Source organism: Oncorhynchus masou, chromosome 5 (genome assembly GCF_036934945.1).
Source record: "Oncorhynchus masou masou isolate Uvic2021 chromosome 5, UVic_Omas_1.1, whole genome shotgun sequence".
In the NCBI taxonomy this organism is placed as follows: Eukaryota; Metazoa; Chordata; class Actinopteri; order Salmoniformes; family Salmonidae; genus Oncorhynchus; species Oncorhynchus masou.
Window position 1 is genome coordinate 45899124 of NC_088216.1, and position 18403 is coordinate 45917526.

Here is an 18403-nt window from a genome sequence, read left to right on the forward strand (position 1 = left end):
CATTGTGGAGAGGTTGGAGTTTGATTTAGTGTGTGGACAGGTGTCTTTTATACAGGTAACAAGTTCAAACAGGTGCAGTTAATACAGGTAATGAGTGGAGAACAGGAGGGCTTCTTAAAGAAAATCTAACAGGTCTGTGAGAGATGGAAATATTACTGTTTGGTAGGTGATCAAATACTTATGTCATGCAATAAAATGTAAATTAATTACTTAAAAATCATACAATGTGATTTTCTGGATTTTTGTTTTAGATTCCGTCTCTCACAGTTGAAGTCTACTTATGATAAAAATTACATACCTCTACATGCTTTGTAAGTAGGGAAACCTGCAAAATCAGCAGTGTATCAAATACTTGTTCTCCCACTGTATGTTGGTACACGTAAGTGTCTTATATCCACTGAAAGCTTAAATTCCTGTTAATGTAACTGCACTGTCCAATTTACCGAAGGTATTACTGCGAAAAAATGCCATGCTATTGTTTGAGGAGAGCTCCTAACAACAAAAAACTTTTTCACCGCTGTCGGTTTGATAAATTCACCTCTGAAGGTGAAATGTGTACTTACATTCTGAAATCTTGCTCTGATTTATCATCCAAAGGGTCCCAGAGATAAGATGAAGTGTTGTTTTGTTAGATTTAATCATTTTTCATATCCTAAAAAGGTACATATAGCATGCCCGATTGATTTTGTATTTCCACTCTTTCAATTTGCAAAGAAAGGAATCTGTGAAAATCACACCCTAAAAGTTGTTTCAACGAGTCAAATCGTGTTCGTATATATTCCCCAGAGATCCTAGAACGTAACCAGACACCACTATATAATTAGGGGTGTAGTATATCCTATAGGACACCATATTTGGTCAGAGAGCGACGCCTTCATGGCATGCCAATGACGCGGGCGGTCTTCACTTGAACGACTCTAACTCTGTCAAATAAGCACCAATCGGGGTCAAACAAAGCTAGCTAACCATGTATATGTCATAAAATGTATCCACTAACCTTGTACGACAGCATGCCTTTTGTACAACATTTTTAAGAGTTTTCAGTTACCAAGGTATGAAAACTGGTTGTTTTGCAAATGTTGAACTTATAATATGGCTACTAATACTGGAAAAGCTAAATCAAAATCAAAGTATACAGATTTGACAATATTCTTGCAGAAAAATGTAATATGAATGCAAGTATCTCCTTCACGATTTGCCCAAATGTATTTGGGTGACTTCAGACTAAATGTCACACTAACTTTGCACATACACTGCTTTCCTCTTGCGGACACCATCGGAATTAATTGAATGGAACTGGGACCTTTCTCTTGCCTTTCAAAGATGGTGGTAGAAAAAAACAGTTTTTTTTTTCTTTGTATTTTCTTTTACCAGATCTATTGTGTTATATTCTATCATCATTCTATCATATTCATCTCAGATTTTCAAAATATGCTTTACAGCCAACGCTAGACAAGCATTTGTGTAAGTTTATCATGGCATAATGCTATGCTAGGCTCTGCTAGCATCAGGCAACATTTTCACGAAAATAAGAAATAATTTACCTTTGAAGAACTTCGGATGTTTTCACTCAGGGGACCCTCAGTTAGATAGCAAATGTTCCTTTTTTCCCAAAAGTATTATTTTTGTAGGTGAAATAGCTCCGTTTGTTCTTCACGTTTGGCTGAGAAATCGACCGGAAAATGCGGTCACTACAACTACAACTTTTTTCCAAATTAGCTCCATAATATCGACAGAAACATGGCAAACATTGTTTAGAATCAATCCTCAAGGTGTTTTACACATATCTATTCAATAATATATCCATTGGGACAATGGGTTTCTCATTAGAAGCGATTGGAATAATGGCTACCTCAGTACTTTACGCAAGATTTTCTGCGGGAGCCATCATGTGACCACTTGCTCAATGTGGTCCCTTACGGATTTTCTTCAACATAAATGCGTAAAAAGACGTCACAATGCTGTAGACACATTGGGGAATACGTAGAAAGCGTAAGCTCATTCGTAGCCCATTCACAGCAATATAAGGAGTCATTGGCATGCAGGGCTTTCAAAATATGGGGACTTCCTGGTTGGATTTTTATCTGGGTTTCGCCTGTAACATCAGTTCTGTTGCACTCACAGACAATATAACGTCAGAGTGTTTTCTATCCAGCGCTGTCAATTATATGCATAGTTGAGCATCTTGTTGTGACAAATTATCCCGTTTAAGACGGGAACGTTTTTCATCCAAAAATTAAAATACTGCCCCCTAGTTACAAAAGGTTAAGCGAACATCGAAAAAAAGGGTGATACTGTCGTGGAGGATCGTTACAAAATATAACACTTACAAGAACTTGTGAATTCAATATTGGCTTTTGATACAAACATATCAGAAGCCTAGATGGTCCGCGGAACAAACACTTTTCCTGAGCACTGGCTCTGTATTTATACACAATTAACATATGAGTCCATCTCACATGCAAACTAAGTTACTTCCCTCAGTCCATCTGCCACCATTATCTTTCAATCTGTGCTTCCTGCTTGTTCACGCCCAAATCTGCTTTCAATTAAGTTATAATGGTGGCAGGACCTCTGACCTCTTAATACATGCCCATCTTATCCTATGGGCCCCTTTTGTTTAGCTTGGTGTGTTCTTTTGTATGTCTGTCTTTATTAGGACTAGTAGACTATGTGTCTCTTCTCTTCCTGTCCTAAAAATATATGTCCTATGTCTATAGTCCATCCGTTGGTCATTTGGCTGACCCCTCCTTTGTGTGTCCCTCTGACCTTGGTATGTCCAGCTGTCCTATGCTCTCATGGCCTTACTTTGGTTTCCTGTCCTATACAATAGACAATACATTTTACCCTAAACATTTATGCATTTTATGGCTTTGGCCATTATGTCTGTTATTTCTTGGTTTCCTGTTTTTACCAGAATGGCAAATGCACTCTAAGTTTGTCCTCTTCCTCTTGTGGTCTAATGTACACCTTTCTTTGCTCAATAGTATTATGTTTGTCCCTATATGTACCTTTTGCTCCCACAAATCCCTCATCTGGGGCTAATTTAGCCCCCAAAACTACATTAAAAGGACATATGGGGTGGAGGCCAATACAACAGTCGACAACAACATTATCAAAATTAAAGTGTACAAATCACCTGGACCAAACATCTCCAATACATAAACACAGATAGGAGTAAAAGATCTAGTCTGTAAAGACAAAAACACTTATAATCAATCATTATATTGTGAAGAAGCAATGAATATGTAGTATGCCCACACATCCAGAAACTATCAGCTATTCCTTAATCTTGATTCTTTAACATTTCAAGATATAATGTTACTTGAGTTATATTACCACATTTTACCTTTGTGTTTCACAATCATTACTTTATCAAATTGACTAACTCCTGCAGTTTCTAACACCCAAATAGTTTATTCAATTAACTATAGTGTTTCTCACATCCATCCCATTATCTCCATAGCTGTAGAAACATTCTTTTTTCTTCTTTCTTTTCTTTTTACAATAGTAAACCCAGCATTATGAGAATCATTCAATTCAGTTCTTATGTTACACATTCATGTTCTCCCAACATATTTTTATTGAATTCACTTCTGCTTTTAGTGTTACCTAGTGCCAAACTGCATTCTATGTTACACAAAGGATTGCAATTTTCTCTGAAAACATTGAACAGTTTACATTAAACACATTCTTCAAATGATGAAGTTCAGGTACTATCAACAGATCAGACAAAGATGATTTGCTACACAAAATACAATTGTCCATCCTATGTTTATTTTGGCTGTATACTTAGCCCATTCATAACACTCGTTCTTCACTACTTATTCTCGTGTGGTGTCCTTGAGTGGTTCTGATTCTGAGACATCTGTCGCTTTAACAATGTGTTTGTCTTGAGGTATATCATTAGAGTTTGTCAAAAAGTTCCAAATGTCAGTAAAGAACCCTCCTGGTTCTGATGCTTCAGGTTTCTTTGTGGGTACAGTGAACTTCTTGATAAGGGCAGTTGATGTTATCTTAGTGGTAGCTACTGTGGTCTTCACAGCAGCTGCCACCATTGTTGTAGTCGTTGTTCTAGTTTTCTCAGGTTCTTCCTGTTCTGGTGCAGGGGTGGGATCAATCTTAATGACCGTGGTGCTACTCCCTTCGGTCACTGTTTTTCTTGTTATTTGAACTATACGTTCCTCACCTTCCACTAGTTCAATCTTGTTCATGATGAGCACCCACTCGTCTTTTTCTTTGATTAAAACCTGTTATGGCTGCAACCCTTTGTTCTCAATTTCCGCCTGAAGACATACCCAAATCTAACTGCCTGTAGCTCAGCCCCAGAGGCAAGGATATGCATATTCTTAGGAGAATATAACACAGTTGATATGGTGGAAGAAAAGAAAGAGCATACGTATTCTGTTTTTTATTATTGTAGTATCATCTTTCACATGTACTAGAATAGCCACACAGTCAGATAGGATACTGGAGATAATTTTGATGGATAACACAAGAGGAAGACAAAGTTTGAGACTGATAACTTCAGGAATGGGTGAGCTACATGACATTTAGCATGAAGTCACCCAGGTGTCCCACACAAGTTGCCCAAATGTACCCAAGTGGCCAAATTGGTGAAATGACCTATAACTATATACAGCAGTGCAAATAACTATATACAACATATCAAAAAGCAATTCTAACACACACACAAACACACAAAAATGTTTTAAAAAATATTAGAAAATAAATATTTTAAAAACAGTACACCCCACTTGGAAGTCCTCGTCATAATATCTTGCTGCCTGTGCCATGTCCCATAGCAGTCTCTTTCTGATGTAAAGCAGAGGCAAACTGAACAAGTGGTGCATTTCATGCGACACAGAACACAACGACGCCTCCATGCTGTGCCCTTTTGGCTCTGAGGCACAGTCATGCCTGCAGTAATGAACTGTGGCATATGAACACCACTGGGGGCACAGGTAGAGCGGGCAGCTTGGCACCTTGCCTCCCAGTCGGAGTCGCTATCACTGTGAAAGAAAACATTAAAACAAATATTTGTATTGTATGAGCCTTTTATCATCACGTAAAATAAACAGATATGTATTGATTGTATAGAGCAGAGAGAACAGTCACTAAGGTGTTCCATTCAACTCCGGCCATTGTTGTGTATATATACATACACACACACACACCCAAACAAACCAACACACACACACACACACACACAAACAAACTACACATTTCATTGCAAAAAAATATATATATATATATATATATTTATATTTCATAAAACGGCATTAGCACTTACCCGTCCAGAAGTACGTCCTGTCCTTGCAGAAACAGCTCCTCAGTTCGTTTGAATCATAACACTCCAATATTCCTCAAACAAAAAATCTGTCTCACTTTTACTTTATAGAGTTTGACTTCGCTTTACATGAAGTATTCGCCAGGATATCTTCAATGAAATCGTTGAAACTACAACTTTCCGAAATACAGCTGCGCGTAAAAAGCCTTACAGCAACCCCTCTGATTGTCAAGGCGAAAATGGAGTTCCCTGCGAGTGCGATTACGACCAAGGAATTGTGGTCCAACCCCAAACCATTACATACTGGCGTTTACCTCAGCTCATTGGCTATCTACCCAGCTAGATTTCAAGAAGATCAGTGGTCATTGGGCAGAAATATAGTCAATGAAGCTTTGCTAAAATTATTAGTGTGTCAGGTAGTCATTTATCGTTGTCTTCAAATCAGCTCACTTCGGTCAATTCTCCCCGCAAAAAAAACAATGTTGTTTGACTGTGTTGCAAACACCCAGAGGAATGCACTGAAACCCACCACGACGAAATAAACTATTGTTTACAGGGGCGAATCACGCTGAATGCTCTGTAAAAAAATTGATAGAGATAGAATTCACTGCACAAATAGTTTACAAAATGTTTAGATTTAGGCTATAAAAATGGATTTTATCAGAGAAAACTGCACTTCATTTGATCAATGGGATACTCAGGAAGATAAATAAGAGCAAGATATCAGAATGTAGGTCGTAATTTTACCTTCAGATGTAAATGTGTAAAAACTGTCATGGCGGAAAATGTTTCTGTTCTTGATTGCTCTTCTCAAACAAAAGCATGGGATTTGTTCTCTGTAATAGCTATTTAAATTGGAAAACGTAGTTTGATTACCAAGATTCTAATCTTTTGAAGGGTGTAAGACACTTGCATTTTCAAGAATGTTTAATGTTACGAAATTATATTTTTATTTGTCACTCTGAAATTTCCCCTGATGTTGGTCCCTGTACGGGGACAGCAGCCATAACAGGTTTTAAGAGTTTATTTGGAAGATAACTATTTTGCAGTGCCCGACTCTAGTTAATTACATTTACATGATCAGCTCAATCAGGTGATATTAATTACGGACAAATTATTTTATTAACTGCTCAAAAAAATAAAGGGAACACTAAAATGACATCCTAGATCTGAATGAATGAAATATTATTATTAAATACTTTTTTTCGTTACATAGTTGAATGTGCTGACAACAAAATCACACAAAAATCATCAATGGAAATCAAATTTATCAACCCATGGAGGTCTGGATTTGGAGTCACTCTCAAAATTAAAGTGGAAAACCACACTACAGGCTGATCCAACTTTGATGTAATGTCCTTAAAACAAGTCAAAATGAGGCTCAGTAGTGTGTGTGGCCTCCACGTGCCTGTATGACCTCCCTACAATGCCTGGGCATGCTCCTGATGAGGTGGCGGATGGTCTCCTGAGGGATCTCCTCCCAGACCTGGACTAAAGCATCCACCAACTCCTGGACAGTCTGTGGTGCAATGTGGCATTGGTGGATGGAGCGAGACATGATGTCCCAGATGTGCTCAATTGGATTCAGGTCTGGGGAACGGGCGGGCCAGTCCATAGCATCAATGCCTTCCTCTTGCAGGAACTGCTGACACACTCCAGCCACATGAGGTCTAGCAATTGTCTTACATTAGGAGGAACCCAGGGCCAACCGCACCAGCATATGGTCTCACAAGTGGTCTGAGGATCTCATCTCGGTACCTAATGGCAGTCAGGCTACCTCTGGCAAGCACATGGAGGGCTGTGCGGCCCCCCAAAGAAATGCCACCCCACACCATTACTGACCCACCGCCAAACCGGTCATGCTGGAGTATGTTGCAGGCAGCAGAACGTTCTCCACGGCGTCTCCAGACTGTCCCGTCTGTCACATGTGCTCAGTGTGAACCTGCTTTCATCTGTAAAGAGCACAGGGTGCCAGTGGCGAATTTGCCAATCTTGGTGTTCTCTGGCAAATGCCAAACGTCCTGCACGGTGTTGGGCTGTAAGCACAACCCCCACCTGTGGACGTTGGACCCTCATGGAGTCTGTTTCTGACCGTTTGAGCAGACAGATGCACATTTGTGTCCTGCTGGAGGTCATTTTGCAGGGCTCTGGCAGTGCTCCTCCTGCTCCTCCTTGCACAAAGGCGGAGGTAGCAGTCCTGCTGCTGGGTTGTTGCCCTCCTACGGCCTCCTCCACGTCTCCTGATGTACTGGCCTGTCTCCTGGTAGCGCCTCCATGCTCTGGACACTACGCTGACAGACACAGCTCGCATTTCTGTTCCATCCTGGATGAGCTGCACTACCTGAGCCACTTGTGTGGGTTGTAGACTCTGTCTCATGCTACCACTAGAGTGAAAGCACCGCCAGCATTCAAAAGTGACCAAAACATCAGCCAGGAAGCATAGGAACTGAGAAGTGGTCTGTGGTTATCACCTGCAGAACCACTCCTTTATTGGGGGTGTCTTCCTAATTGCCTATAATTTCCACCTGTCTATTCCATTTGCACAACAGCATGTGAAATGTATTGTCAATCAGTGTTGCTTCCTAAGTGGACAGTTTGATTTCACAGACGTGTGATTGACTTGGAGTTACATTGTGTTGTTTAAGTGTTCCCTTTATTTTTTTTGAGCAGTGTAGAATAGCATGTCATATCAATTAATCCGGCATAGCCAAAGACACGACACTGGTCTTCACCAGCTTAGTCAATCAGTCAATCAAATTTATTTATAAAGCCCTTCTTACATCAGCTGATGTCACAAAGTGCTGTACAGAAACGCAGCCTAAAACGCCAAACATCAAGCAATGGAGGTGTAGAAGCATGTCCCTGTGAGAGTCTGCTGACAGGTTGAGGGATCTCTCACTTCCATGCAGAAGTAACAGTGAGACACAGAGACGGATGGAAGTCTATGACAGCCAGGCTGAGTCTCTCTCTCTCTCATAATGGTTATGGGTGACACTCAGCCATATCATAACTGACAAAATGTGTCATAACCTGTTATATCATCAGACATGTTGTGACATATGTTGTGTTATTTTATGGCTGGTTATGACAATAAGACTGTCAAAACCTACAACATAAGGCAAAACATTCCATTACATCATAGCATACTGTACCTGTCAACAGTATGTTTATGTTATATACAGTATAAATATTTTCAATCAATATTAAGTTATCATTGTAATTGCGCACACATTGATGTCAGACATACCCCTTGCTAGTGACTGGTATGAATGCAGGAGTAGACTTCAGGAGCAGGACAAGACACCTTCATTTTGACTGATGACTGATAGAAGGGCATGTATGTGACAGGGCTGTGTGGTTTACATGATTACATTTATTATGATGGTCAAATAATTCACCTTCATCCAGTGGAACAGCCACTTTACAATAGTGCATCAAATCATTTAAGGGGGGGGTGAGAAGGATTACTTTATCCTATCCTAGGTATTCCTTAAAGAGGTGGGGTTTCAGGTGTCTCCGGAAGGTGGTGATTGACTCCGCTGTCCTGGCGTCGTGATGTTCCACCATTGGGGGGCCAGAAGACAACTGGGCTCAACTGTAAGTGGTATGGATGAACGCAGTGCCCTTGTTTGGGTTATTTAAAATATAATGAAAACCATGGTCTTGTAAAACTGGAAGCCAGTGGAGACGGAGTAAAGAATTCAAGGTTGAACAAAATGAGTTGTATTTAATGGCACAGGCAGGGAGCCCAGCCATTGTAATCAGAATGACTGTGCTGGATTAACCTCCTGTGTGTTTCTGCGGATGTTGTAGAGCATGAACCTACAGGAACGGGCCACCGCCTTGATGTTAGTTGAGAACGACAGGGTGTTGTCCAGGATCATGCCAAGGTTCTTAGAGCTCTGGGAGGAGGACACAATGGAGTTGTCAAATGGCGAGATCATGGAACGGGCAGTTTCCCCGGGAGGAAGAGCAGTTCCGTCTTGCTGAGGTTCAGCTTGAGGTGGTGATCCGTCATCCACACTGATATTCTGCCAGACATGCAGAGATAGTGGTCATCAATTTGTGTGTCGTCTGCATAGCAATGATAGGAAAGACCATTGATTATGACAGAGCCAAGTGACTTGGTGTATAGCGAGAAAAGAGGGCCTAGAACAGAGCCCTCACAAATAAGACAGATTTCACCATCTTCTGATCCACCCAAGAAAGGATGGAAAATCTGATGGTTCACAGTCTCGAAGGCAAAGGTCTAAATGAGAGCAGATTTGTAGGCCTCCGTGACAGAGAAGAGCAGTCTCAGTTGAATGACTAGTCTTGAAACCTGACTGATTTGGATCAAGAAGGTCATTCTGAGTTAGATACATACATTTTTTGAAGAGAAAAGAAAGAAGGGATACTGGTCTGTATAAATTCATTTTTCATGGTGCATCTACCCATTGATTCATCAATGAATGATAACTTGGTCTGGATAAATTGCCTCACAAGAAGCGAGATTTCATCTGGAGAGAGGGGAGAAAGAGGTCAGAGCACAGGGTAGGGCATGTGAGCAGAACCAAAGTGTCATTCCCAATCAAGATCTGCAAAAAGGATTCAGGAGGGAGGAGAAGGTGTTTTAACTGCTTGGAATTTAGAGTGGTTGGCTTTAGCAGCAGAGACAAAGGAAATGTAGACAAACACCGCAGGGAGGCGATCCATAGCCCTGTTCTGTGATAGTCATGCCAATGGAGGATTAACTGATGATATTGTGAAGGTTTGAGCAGAGGGAAGAGATGATAGGATAGAGTAGCGGGGGAGAGAGAGCGAAGGTTGGGACGGCGCGATACCATCCGAGATGTGGGAAGTGTTGGATGAGAGCGAGAGTGAAAAGGATACAAGGTAGTGGTCATTATTTATTTGGAAGAAATCTGTAAAGATGAGGTCCAACCTTTGTGAGAAGGAAGGTGAATCAACAGAATAAAGAAGGAGGCAGAAATGACAGCATTTACTAGGACTGTGAAAAAATAAAATGATTATGGCATCAAGCTCATTGAAACTCCAAACCTAATAAATGATAAGGATGTTAAGCAAAGGGCTGGTAACAGTGACAGCATGGAATTCAAAGGAGGCGATAGACAGATGGGTAAGGGGAGAAAGAGAGAATGACCACTTGAGAGATGAGGATCCCGGTGCCACCACCCCGCTGACCAGAAGCTCTCGGGGTGTGCGAGAACACGTAACCAGGTGTCCATCCATGTTTCCGTCAAAGAATCGATGGAGGGAGGCATTGACTCTGCTTGTTGGCCGCAGATCGGCAGTTCCAGAGGCTACCGGAGACCTGGAACTCCACGTGGGTACCAGTAAATTGAAGTATGGTCTGTGCATAATAAAGTTGACATACGTGAAAGAAAATGACAAGTGGACTACACGTATGTTGTTAAGCTTACGTAGAAGAATCTTATTGACTAAAATGATTGAAATGATACAGTACTGCTGGAGTAGGCTAGTGGTAGTGGCTGCGTTGTTGACTTTGTAGGCTAGCTGGCTGGCTCTGTCACTACACTAATCAAGTCGTTCCGGATGTGACAGTGCTGCTATTCGGGGGCATGGCTAGCTACATATTACAGTTACTTAAAAGAACGAAATAGCTGGCTAAACAGTTTAACTACACAATTGTCAGATCCTTTGAATGCAAACAAATCAAACCGTTGTACTGTAATGATGTAAAATGTGATTCCTAAATGTTGATTGAAGTTCTATTCGGTATTGGCAGCTCTGAGTATCTCCTACAGGAGTCTGATAACAAATTAAGATAATCACTCTAAGTCACACACTCAAACTACACAATTATCTTGTTTAAGACAGCAAAGACAACTATGTAGCTGAATCGAGTTCTGAAATAGTTTCTACATTGTCGTTTTCAGGTGACTCTCCATTTTCTTTGAACAAAGGGCCTGTAGCTAGCTAAGAAGAAATTGCCTAAGTTAGACAAATTTGTACTATAATGAAATGTAATGAAAATGTAATGAAAAGTTATACTACTTTGTGTGTTTAATGGATTATGATGGTCATAATCCTTCTTGACAGTGTCAAAGGCGTATTTATTTAGGCCAAGTGACACAGGTTGGTCATAATGCTTAAAGACAATGTCATAAAGTCTATTTCTTGTAAGTTATTTAAAATATAATGAAAATAAACATGACAGTAAAGAATTCAGCAAAATAATAATAATACTACCTAATTGTCAGAATCTGTTCTGATTAAGCCTGTGGTTTTTGTTTTAAGTTGCTTGAAGGACATAAAGAATCCCATTCCGTTTAGAGGCTAGAAAATACAGTTTTATTTTTAAGCCAACTTTTTTATACAGTCTAATTTGAGGTTAGTAGTTGATAATGCCACCCCCAAAAAAGCAGCAGCCTCCAAATAAGTAATTTCACCATCTTCTGTCCACCCAGAAAGATGAAAAGGTGTCTGCTAAATCAATTTGTAGGCCTACAGTATGTGTGTCTTAAAGAGGCAATCTGCAGTTAATACATACATTTTTGGGCCAATAAATTCATTATATCTACCCATTGATTCATCAAGAATATAACTTATAAATGCCTCATGACTACAGCAGCTTAGTTAAAGTGTCATTCCCAATCAAGACCCAAAAATATCAGCTTGTTTAACTCCAATGTTGGTACAAAGTAAATGTAGACAAACACTATATAGCCTCATAATGCAATAGATTAACTGATGATATTGTGATTTTAAATTGTCTGTATTTACCTTTTGACTCCGAACACATTTATTTAAGAAATTGTATCCAACCGTTATGGAAGGAGGAATCACACAGAATATACATAAATACAGCATTTACTAGGAGGAAAAAATAAAATTATGCTCCAAACTCCAAAATAAAAATGCTAACACAGTAACAGATATTATGGACAGGCATGTAACATAAGCCATGTGTCCATATGTAAAATATATATTACCTGCTAAGAGACTCGTATTTACAGTAAATTGAAGAGTGATAATAAAGGACATCACGTGAGAAAGAGGGTATTTGTGTGAGATGTGTGAGACATAGCTAGAGAAAGCCAGAGGTGTAGTGTCAGTGTGTCTGCAGAAGACTGTACAACCCATCAGGCTGGGCTGAGGTTGCTGGTCTGTCGGGGATTGAGCTGTATACATGGTACATATCAGACTAGAGAAAGGAAACAGTTTAACGTCAGTCCTTTGAATGCACAGTACTGTAAATGTAATGTATTCTAAATGGATGAAACATCAGTCTGAAACAGAGTCGATCACAATCATCAAACACATTGGGTGATTCTGAACTTACATTGTCGTTTTCAGGTGACTCTCCATTTTCTTCAACAGGGCCTGTACAACACAGAGGGAGCCTGAGTTAGAGTTTGTGTGTGTCCGTGTTACTTTGCTGTGTTTAATGTCAATTCTCTCCTGACTCAAACCACCCTGTAGACGTACAGCTCTGTTCTCGCGCTTAAGATGCTCTGATTTATTTTATGTTTTATTAGTGCGGGTGACATTGAGTGAAAAGTGTGCTGAAGGTCCACATGTATGTCCCAGGTGGGGAAGACAGGGACATTCTGTTACAAACTAACCTGAGGGAAAGAACGTGGACGGTACAGAGGTGATGAGAGAATAGATCCCAGCATCCCTTGAATCCAACATGCCTGCACTGCTCATAGCTCCCATCACCAAATCACCTACAACAGAAAATAAATGAAAATGTAATTGGAATATGTGTTTGTACATGTATGTGTGTAGTTGTGTTAGTAGTGTGTGTATGTTTGACGTATTTTGTTTGGAACATACATTGTCTGTGATCATCCTGTCTGGCTGTAGGTCTGTACAAAATAAATGTATAAGAAGGTTGTGGTAAGAACATATCATCATGGACAATACAGAACTAATTGTTGATACAATCTACATCATATTCACAAGGGAATTCTTACCTCAGAGAATTGGTTTTCCCTGAAAAACAGATTAGGCTAGATTAATTATATTCAATATATCGACATCACGGTACACGTTCCCTAAGGGCACCCCCCCAAGCTCAACTCAAAAGATGGCGCACAGAATGCAAAAATATTCTTAGAAATATTTAACCTCCACACATTAACAAGTCCAATAGCTCAAATGAAAGATAAACACCTTGTTCATCTACCCAGCGAGTCAGATTTTTTAAATGTTTTACGGTGAAAACATAGCACATATGTATATCAAACCACCACTAGGACACATACAATATGTAGCCATATTGTCAAGCAAAAGACACAATCACAAATGCAGGATTAAAAGAAAGATAATTCACTAACCTTTTGAAAATCTTCATCAGATGACAGTAATAGGACAATAATATGCAATTTATATCAATAAATCTCCGTTTACATTGACGCCATGTTCAAAAAATGCTAAAAAAAAATGTCCGGAGAAATTATAAATAGCTCCGCCAGATAACGCCAGATAACAGCAATACACATCATAAACTTTGACTAAATATACATGTTCTACATATAGTTAGAAAGATACACTGCTTCTTAATGCAACCGCTGTGTTACATTTATTTTTAACGTTACAGAATTCGTTCACTAGGCAATATTCTGAGGCGGCGCTCAGACATAAGCAATATTTCTCTGCTATGTTGGAGTCAACAGAAATACAAAAATTACAACGTAAATATTCCCTTACCTTTGATGGTCTTCGATCAGAATGTAGTGGAAGGAGTCAAACTTACCCAATACATCGTTTGGTTTCAGGTTGTGTCTTTGTATTAGCATATGCTAACAGCTTCAGCTGAAATGCACCCAAAATGACTTCTGGTCCCGCACAGTTGCGCATCAAAACTTCAAAATTACATATTATATGTCGACTAAACTTGTCAAACTAAGTGCATAATCAAGCTTTAGGATGTTATTAACGTACAAAACAATTGGCGATTCGACCGAAAGAACACAACTCTTCTCAGACGACCTGGAACAATGAGTGCCCTGTCTACAATTGCGCCAGGACGCGCAGCTAAATTCTCGTGACACTTCAGTATTTTGCCCGCCAACGGGCCAAAGCTCGCGGGATTTTCTCCATTACTCGCCCCATTGAAAGAACACAGCACGCTGACCACACAGAAACTGTTCCCAGATCCGTAGCTGGTTGGGAAGGGTGTGGGCGATTACGTCAAAGTTGGGGTAACTTTCCTGATGAGAGAGAGAGTTTGGGAGAATGGCTGCCCTGTGAGTTCTGCTTTACATACAGACATAATTCGAACGGTTTTAGAAGCTTTAGAGTGTTTTCTATTCAATTATTATTATTATATGCATATATTATCAATTTTGGACAGATTTCTTTTATGTTTACTATGGGCATGCAATTCCTCCAAAGGGGGCAGTATTGTGTATTGCCTTAACTGATATATCCTACCCTGAACAATATGACCAAAATTAGTTGATAGATTTTACCTTTATTTAACTAGGCAAGTCAGTTAAGAACAATTTCTTATTTTCAATGACAGTCTAGGAACAGTGGGTCAACTGCCTGTTCAGGGGCAGAACGACAGATTTGTACCTTGTCAGCTCAGGGATTTGAACTTGCAACCTTTCAGTTACTAGTCCAACACTCTAACCACTAGGCTACCCTGCCGCCCCATATATTGTAGCCTACCCTATACAACATCACGAAAAGGAGTTGAAAGATTAACCCATGTCAAAGGCAATTACATTAATATGAAAAAGGAAAATGTTTGCAAGTTATTTGTTACGCAGAATCAGAAGTACTCACTGGTCCTCCAGCAGAGATAGACAGCTGTCAATCCCATCAGTAACATGGCCACTCCAGAAGCCACACCCACTGCTCCGTGCCAAAATTGCACATCTGTTTCGGTTTCTGAAATACAACAATATCGATCTCATTTTCAGGGATCTGCATAATAAATATGGTTTAACTATGTATTATGGTGTTTCATTCTATAGATTTACTATATTATACTATTATATTATTGTGTATTATACTGTATTATAAGTGTATAATTTTATGAACCACCTACTTACCCCGAACAGTGACTGAGACAGGGTTACTTAAAGGAGATGTGTGAGACCTCACTACATCATAGTAACACTTCACTTTGACCACATCTGGAAACGTTTGATCTGCCCTCTTGAGCAGCTCTGTTCCTGTGAGTGTCTGAGTACAGGATTTGTCTGGAAGATTCTTCCTCCCTTTTATGTAGAAGTAACAGTTAAACACACTGAGAGATGGAGGAGTCTCACAACTCAGCTGAACTGAGTCTCTCTCTTTGATGACTGCAGGCCTCACTGTCAGACTGGGAGGAGGAAGGTCTGTGAGGTCAGAGAGATGATGTCACTTTTCATTTAATTATAAATTAATTTTCAATGTTTAAGTACTCATAGATATTGCACCTCTTGATATACATTTGAAAAAGAAAAACAATTAAGTCACTTTTTTGTCTATTAGATGATAACAGTGTATCTACAATTATGTAGTTCAGGTTAGCATGATAACTTTGAGTGATTGATTGTAAAATTATGTAGTAAAAATAGTTTGACCAACACAAAAAATGTAAGTAAATAATTCTAGTTTTAAACACTCACGATGACCTTGGTGATGACCTTGGGCTTTGATGTATTGGAAGGTGTCTGGAAATAACAAAATAAGTCTTGATCAGGAAAATGTGCCATTCTAAATAATAAATTAACATGTGAGACAGGAACACTTTGCACAAGTTGGTAAAGTATCATATACTACAATGGATCCATGAGCACATTATCAAGCAGTAGTCATTCTGATCTGAACAAAATATAATGATAGAGAAAAATACATAAATAAAATGGTCAATGGAATAAGACACAATTATTACAGCCATGAGATTCAGAAATATATAAAGAGTTCCTGAAGTAAAATATTAAAAGAGGAGAGAGAATCCTGAAGAACTAACAGATGATGGAACTTGGAATGGAGGAATAACTCACCGAAAAGGAGGATGACCAGAAACAGATGACCTGCCATATCAGGGATGAACAACGACATTTACCAGACATCTACAGACTGTTAGTGTGACTTCACAGAAGATGGTGACTGTGTCAGAGAGGATTGTTTGAATAGAGAAGTAGATGTGGAGCTTGTTCACAGGAAAACCACAGATATCAGAAACCAGTCTCATACGGAAAGTGTGGCAAATGTTGCAGAGGAAAGATCAGAATAATTGATCAGTCATTATTTTTGTTTTCTGTAGCAATTTGCAACGGAAAATGTGAATGAGCATTTCTTCCCCTTTTCAGTCCATTTTTCTTCTGTTTGGTGCCTAATGAACACAACCCAGGAGTTGAAGGCCAACAGACATCACCAATAGTAATTGAAGGAGTAAAAGGCCTGATTCAGAGTATGAGAAGCCTAATACAGGCAGACAGATTCACTTTCTTTGTCGTGTACAAGTTGCATTTGATTTATTGCATGATGTTGAAAATGCAAACCTTTGGATGAAACAAAACACTGACCAATGGCAGATTTTTTTTTTTTACTTATCAATGGCGTTTGTATTTAAGTTATTCTTGATTAAATGTTTTAATCAGTTTGGCTTATTGAATATGTCAGTTTGGTACTGTACTATTTGTATAAGTGAATATTTTCCACTGTACAGTAAAGATTTGCTTGAGTGAACGTACGCTTTTTCCCATGATGGGGAGGCAGGGTAGTCTAGAGAGCATTGGGCTAGTAACCAGAAGGCTGCAAGTTCAAATCCCCGAGCTGACAAGGTACAAATCTGTCGTTCTGCCCCTGAACGGGCAGTTAACCCACTGTTCCTAGGCTGTCATTGAAAATAAGAATTTGTTCTTAACTGACTTGCCTAGTTAAATAAAGATAAAATGATTCTCCAGTCCTCATACATGAATTGCCTCTGCATCATGATGCTGTGTTTGAGAGTGGTGCATGTCTCCTCACCTATTGTGTCCCCCTAGTAGACAGCCTGTGCAGTGCCATGAGAGAGTTGGTACATTTTTTGGATGTTGTGGGTGAAAATATGTGAGAAGTGTGTGTGTGTGTGTGTGTGTGCATGCATACGTAGGTGTGTGTGTGAGCACATGTGTATGTGTAAGAGATAAAGAAATAGAGAGAAAGAATCAAAACACTCGGTTGCAGGAAACCCCCTGAGAGAAAGAGAGAGAATGTTCTGTTCAGCATGGATACTGTGTTTTAAAACCTACTGTAGGAGCCTGTCTCCACTGCCCCAGACGTTTGCTATTGTATGTGCTGTATCAGAATATTACTATTGAGTGTTGGCCAGCTTGTTTATATTCATTCAATAAAGGTGACTTTCTTTCAGACATGTATGAGGGCTGTTCTCTATGTAAATAGTACTGTATGTCTGGTTATAAACTATACATGAAGAACTGAGAACACATGCATACTTTCACTATGTATCATAGCTATGATACCTCTCCTACAGTATTATAGCCACCTCTCGTCACCTAAGAAAACTAACCTGCTGGTTGGTTGACCATGCTGTACAAATGTGCATTCATGGTACTGTATATAAAACAATTACATGATCAGCCTGTGGAATGTAAGTCATTATGTGCTGTGTGACTGAGTTGTTACTGCTAATGGACAGTCTCCATTTTACTAATGTACTTCATCTGTATAAATGCACTGTAAATGGACAACAGAAGACACACAAAGACATTTGAAGGATGTTTTTTCTCCCAGAATGAGTAAGATGATTGTTTGACTTCTTGTCACTGCTAGATGCTGTTTGGTCTCTCCAAGCTCAAGGTTCGTGAGATAACTGTCAGAAGGTGAGTATATCTGGTGCATGAAGTCAGGCGCAGGAGAGAAAAATGGGTGAGCAACGTACTTTACTCAAAAAAACAAAGGCACAAGGTAAATAAATGCACTTGGCCAATAACCAACGGTAAACATTAGCACCCGTCGAAAAGTAAGCCATCATGAATGGAACTGAACATAGAAATATTCACGTACAACAAACATGGGGGAAACAGAGGGTTAAATACATTAACATGTAATTGGTATAATGAAAACTAGGTGTGTAGAAAATAAAGACAAAACCAATGGAAAATGAAAGATGGATCAACGATGGCTAGAAGACCGGTAACA

At 39.5% G+C, this 18403-nt stretch overlaps 1 protein-coding gene and 1 pseudogene across 2 annotated transcripts; one reads left to right on the forward strand and one right to left on the reverse strand.

Moving 5' to 3' along the window:
- Positions 1–18403, forward strand: part of LOC135539671 (ERC protein 2-like) — a 364220-nt pseudogene that overhangs the window by 251523 nt on the left and 94294 nt on the right.
- On the reverse strand, positions 11935–16553 carry LOC135526914 (uncharacterized). Of its 2 annotated transcripts, none has more exons than XM_064955593.1 (9): positions 16261–16553; positions 15889–15927; positions 15322–15609; positions 15053–15157; positions 13234–13252; positions 13094–13125; positions 12880–12984; positions 12597–12637; positions 11935–12458 (listed from the first exon to the last, which is right to left on the reverse strand). In XM_064955593.1, the coding sequence occupies exons 1-9, from the start codon at positions 16316–16318 to the stop codon at positions 12366–12368; spliced, it is 780 nt and encodes a 259-aa protein (XP_064811665.1). In that variant the 5' UTR covers positions 16319–16553; the 3' UTR covers positions 11935–12365. The 2 variants fall into 2 exon arrangements, with proteins under 2 accessions (XP_064811665.1, XP_064811659.1); XM_064955587.1 differs by having other exon boundaries at positions 11936–12458; positions 15883–15927; positions 16261–16550.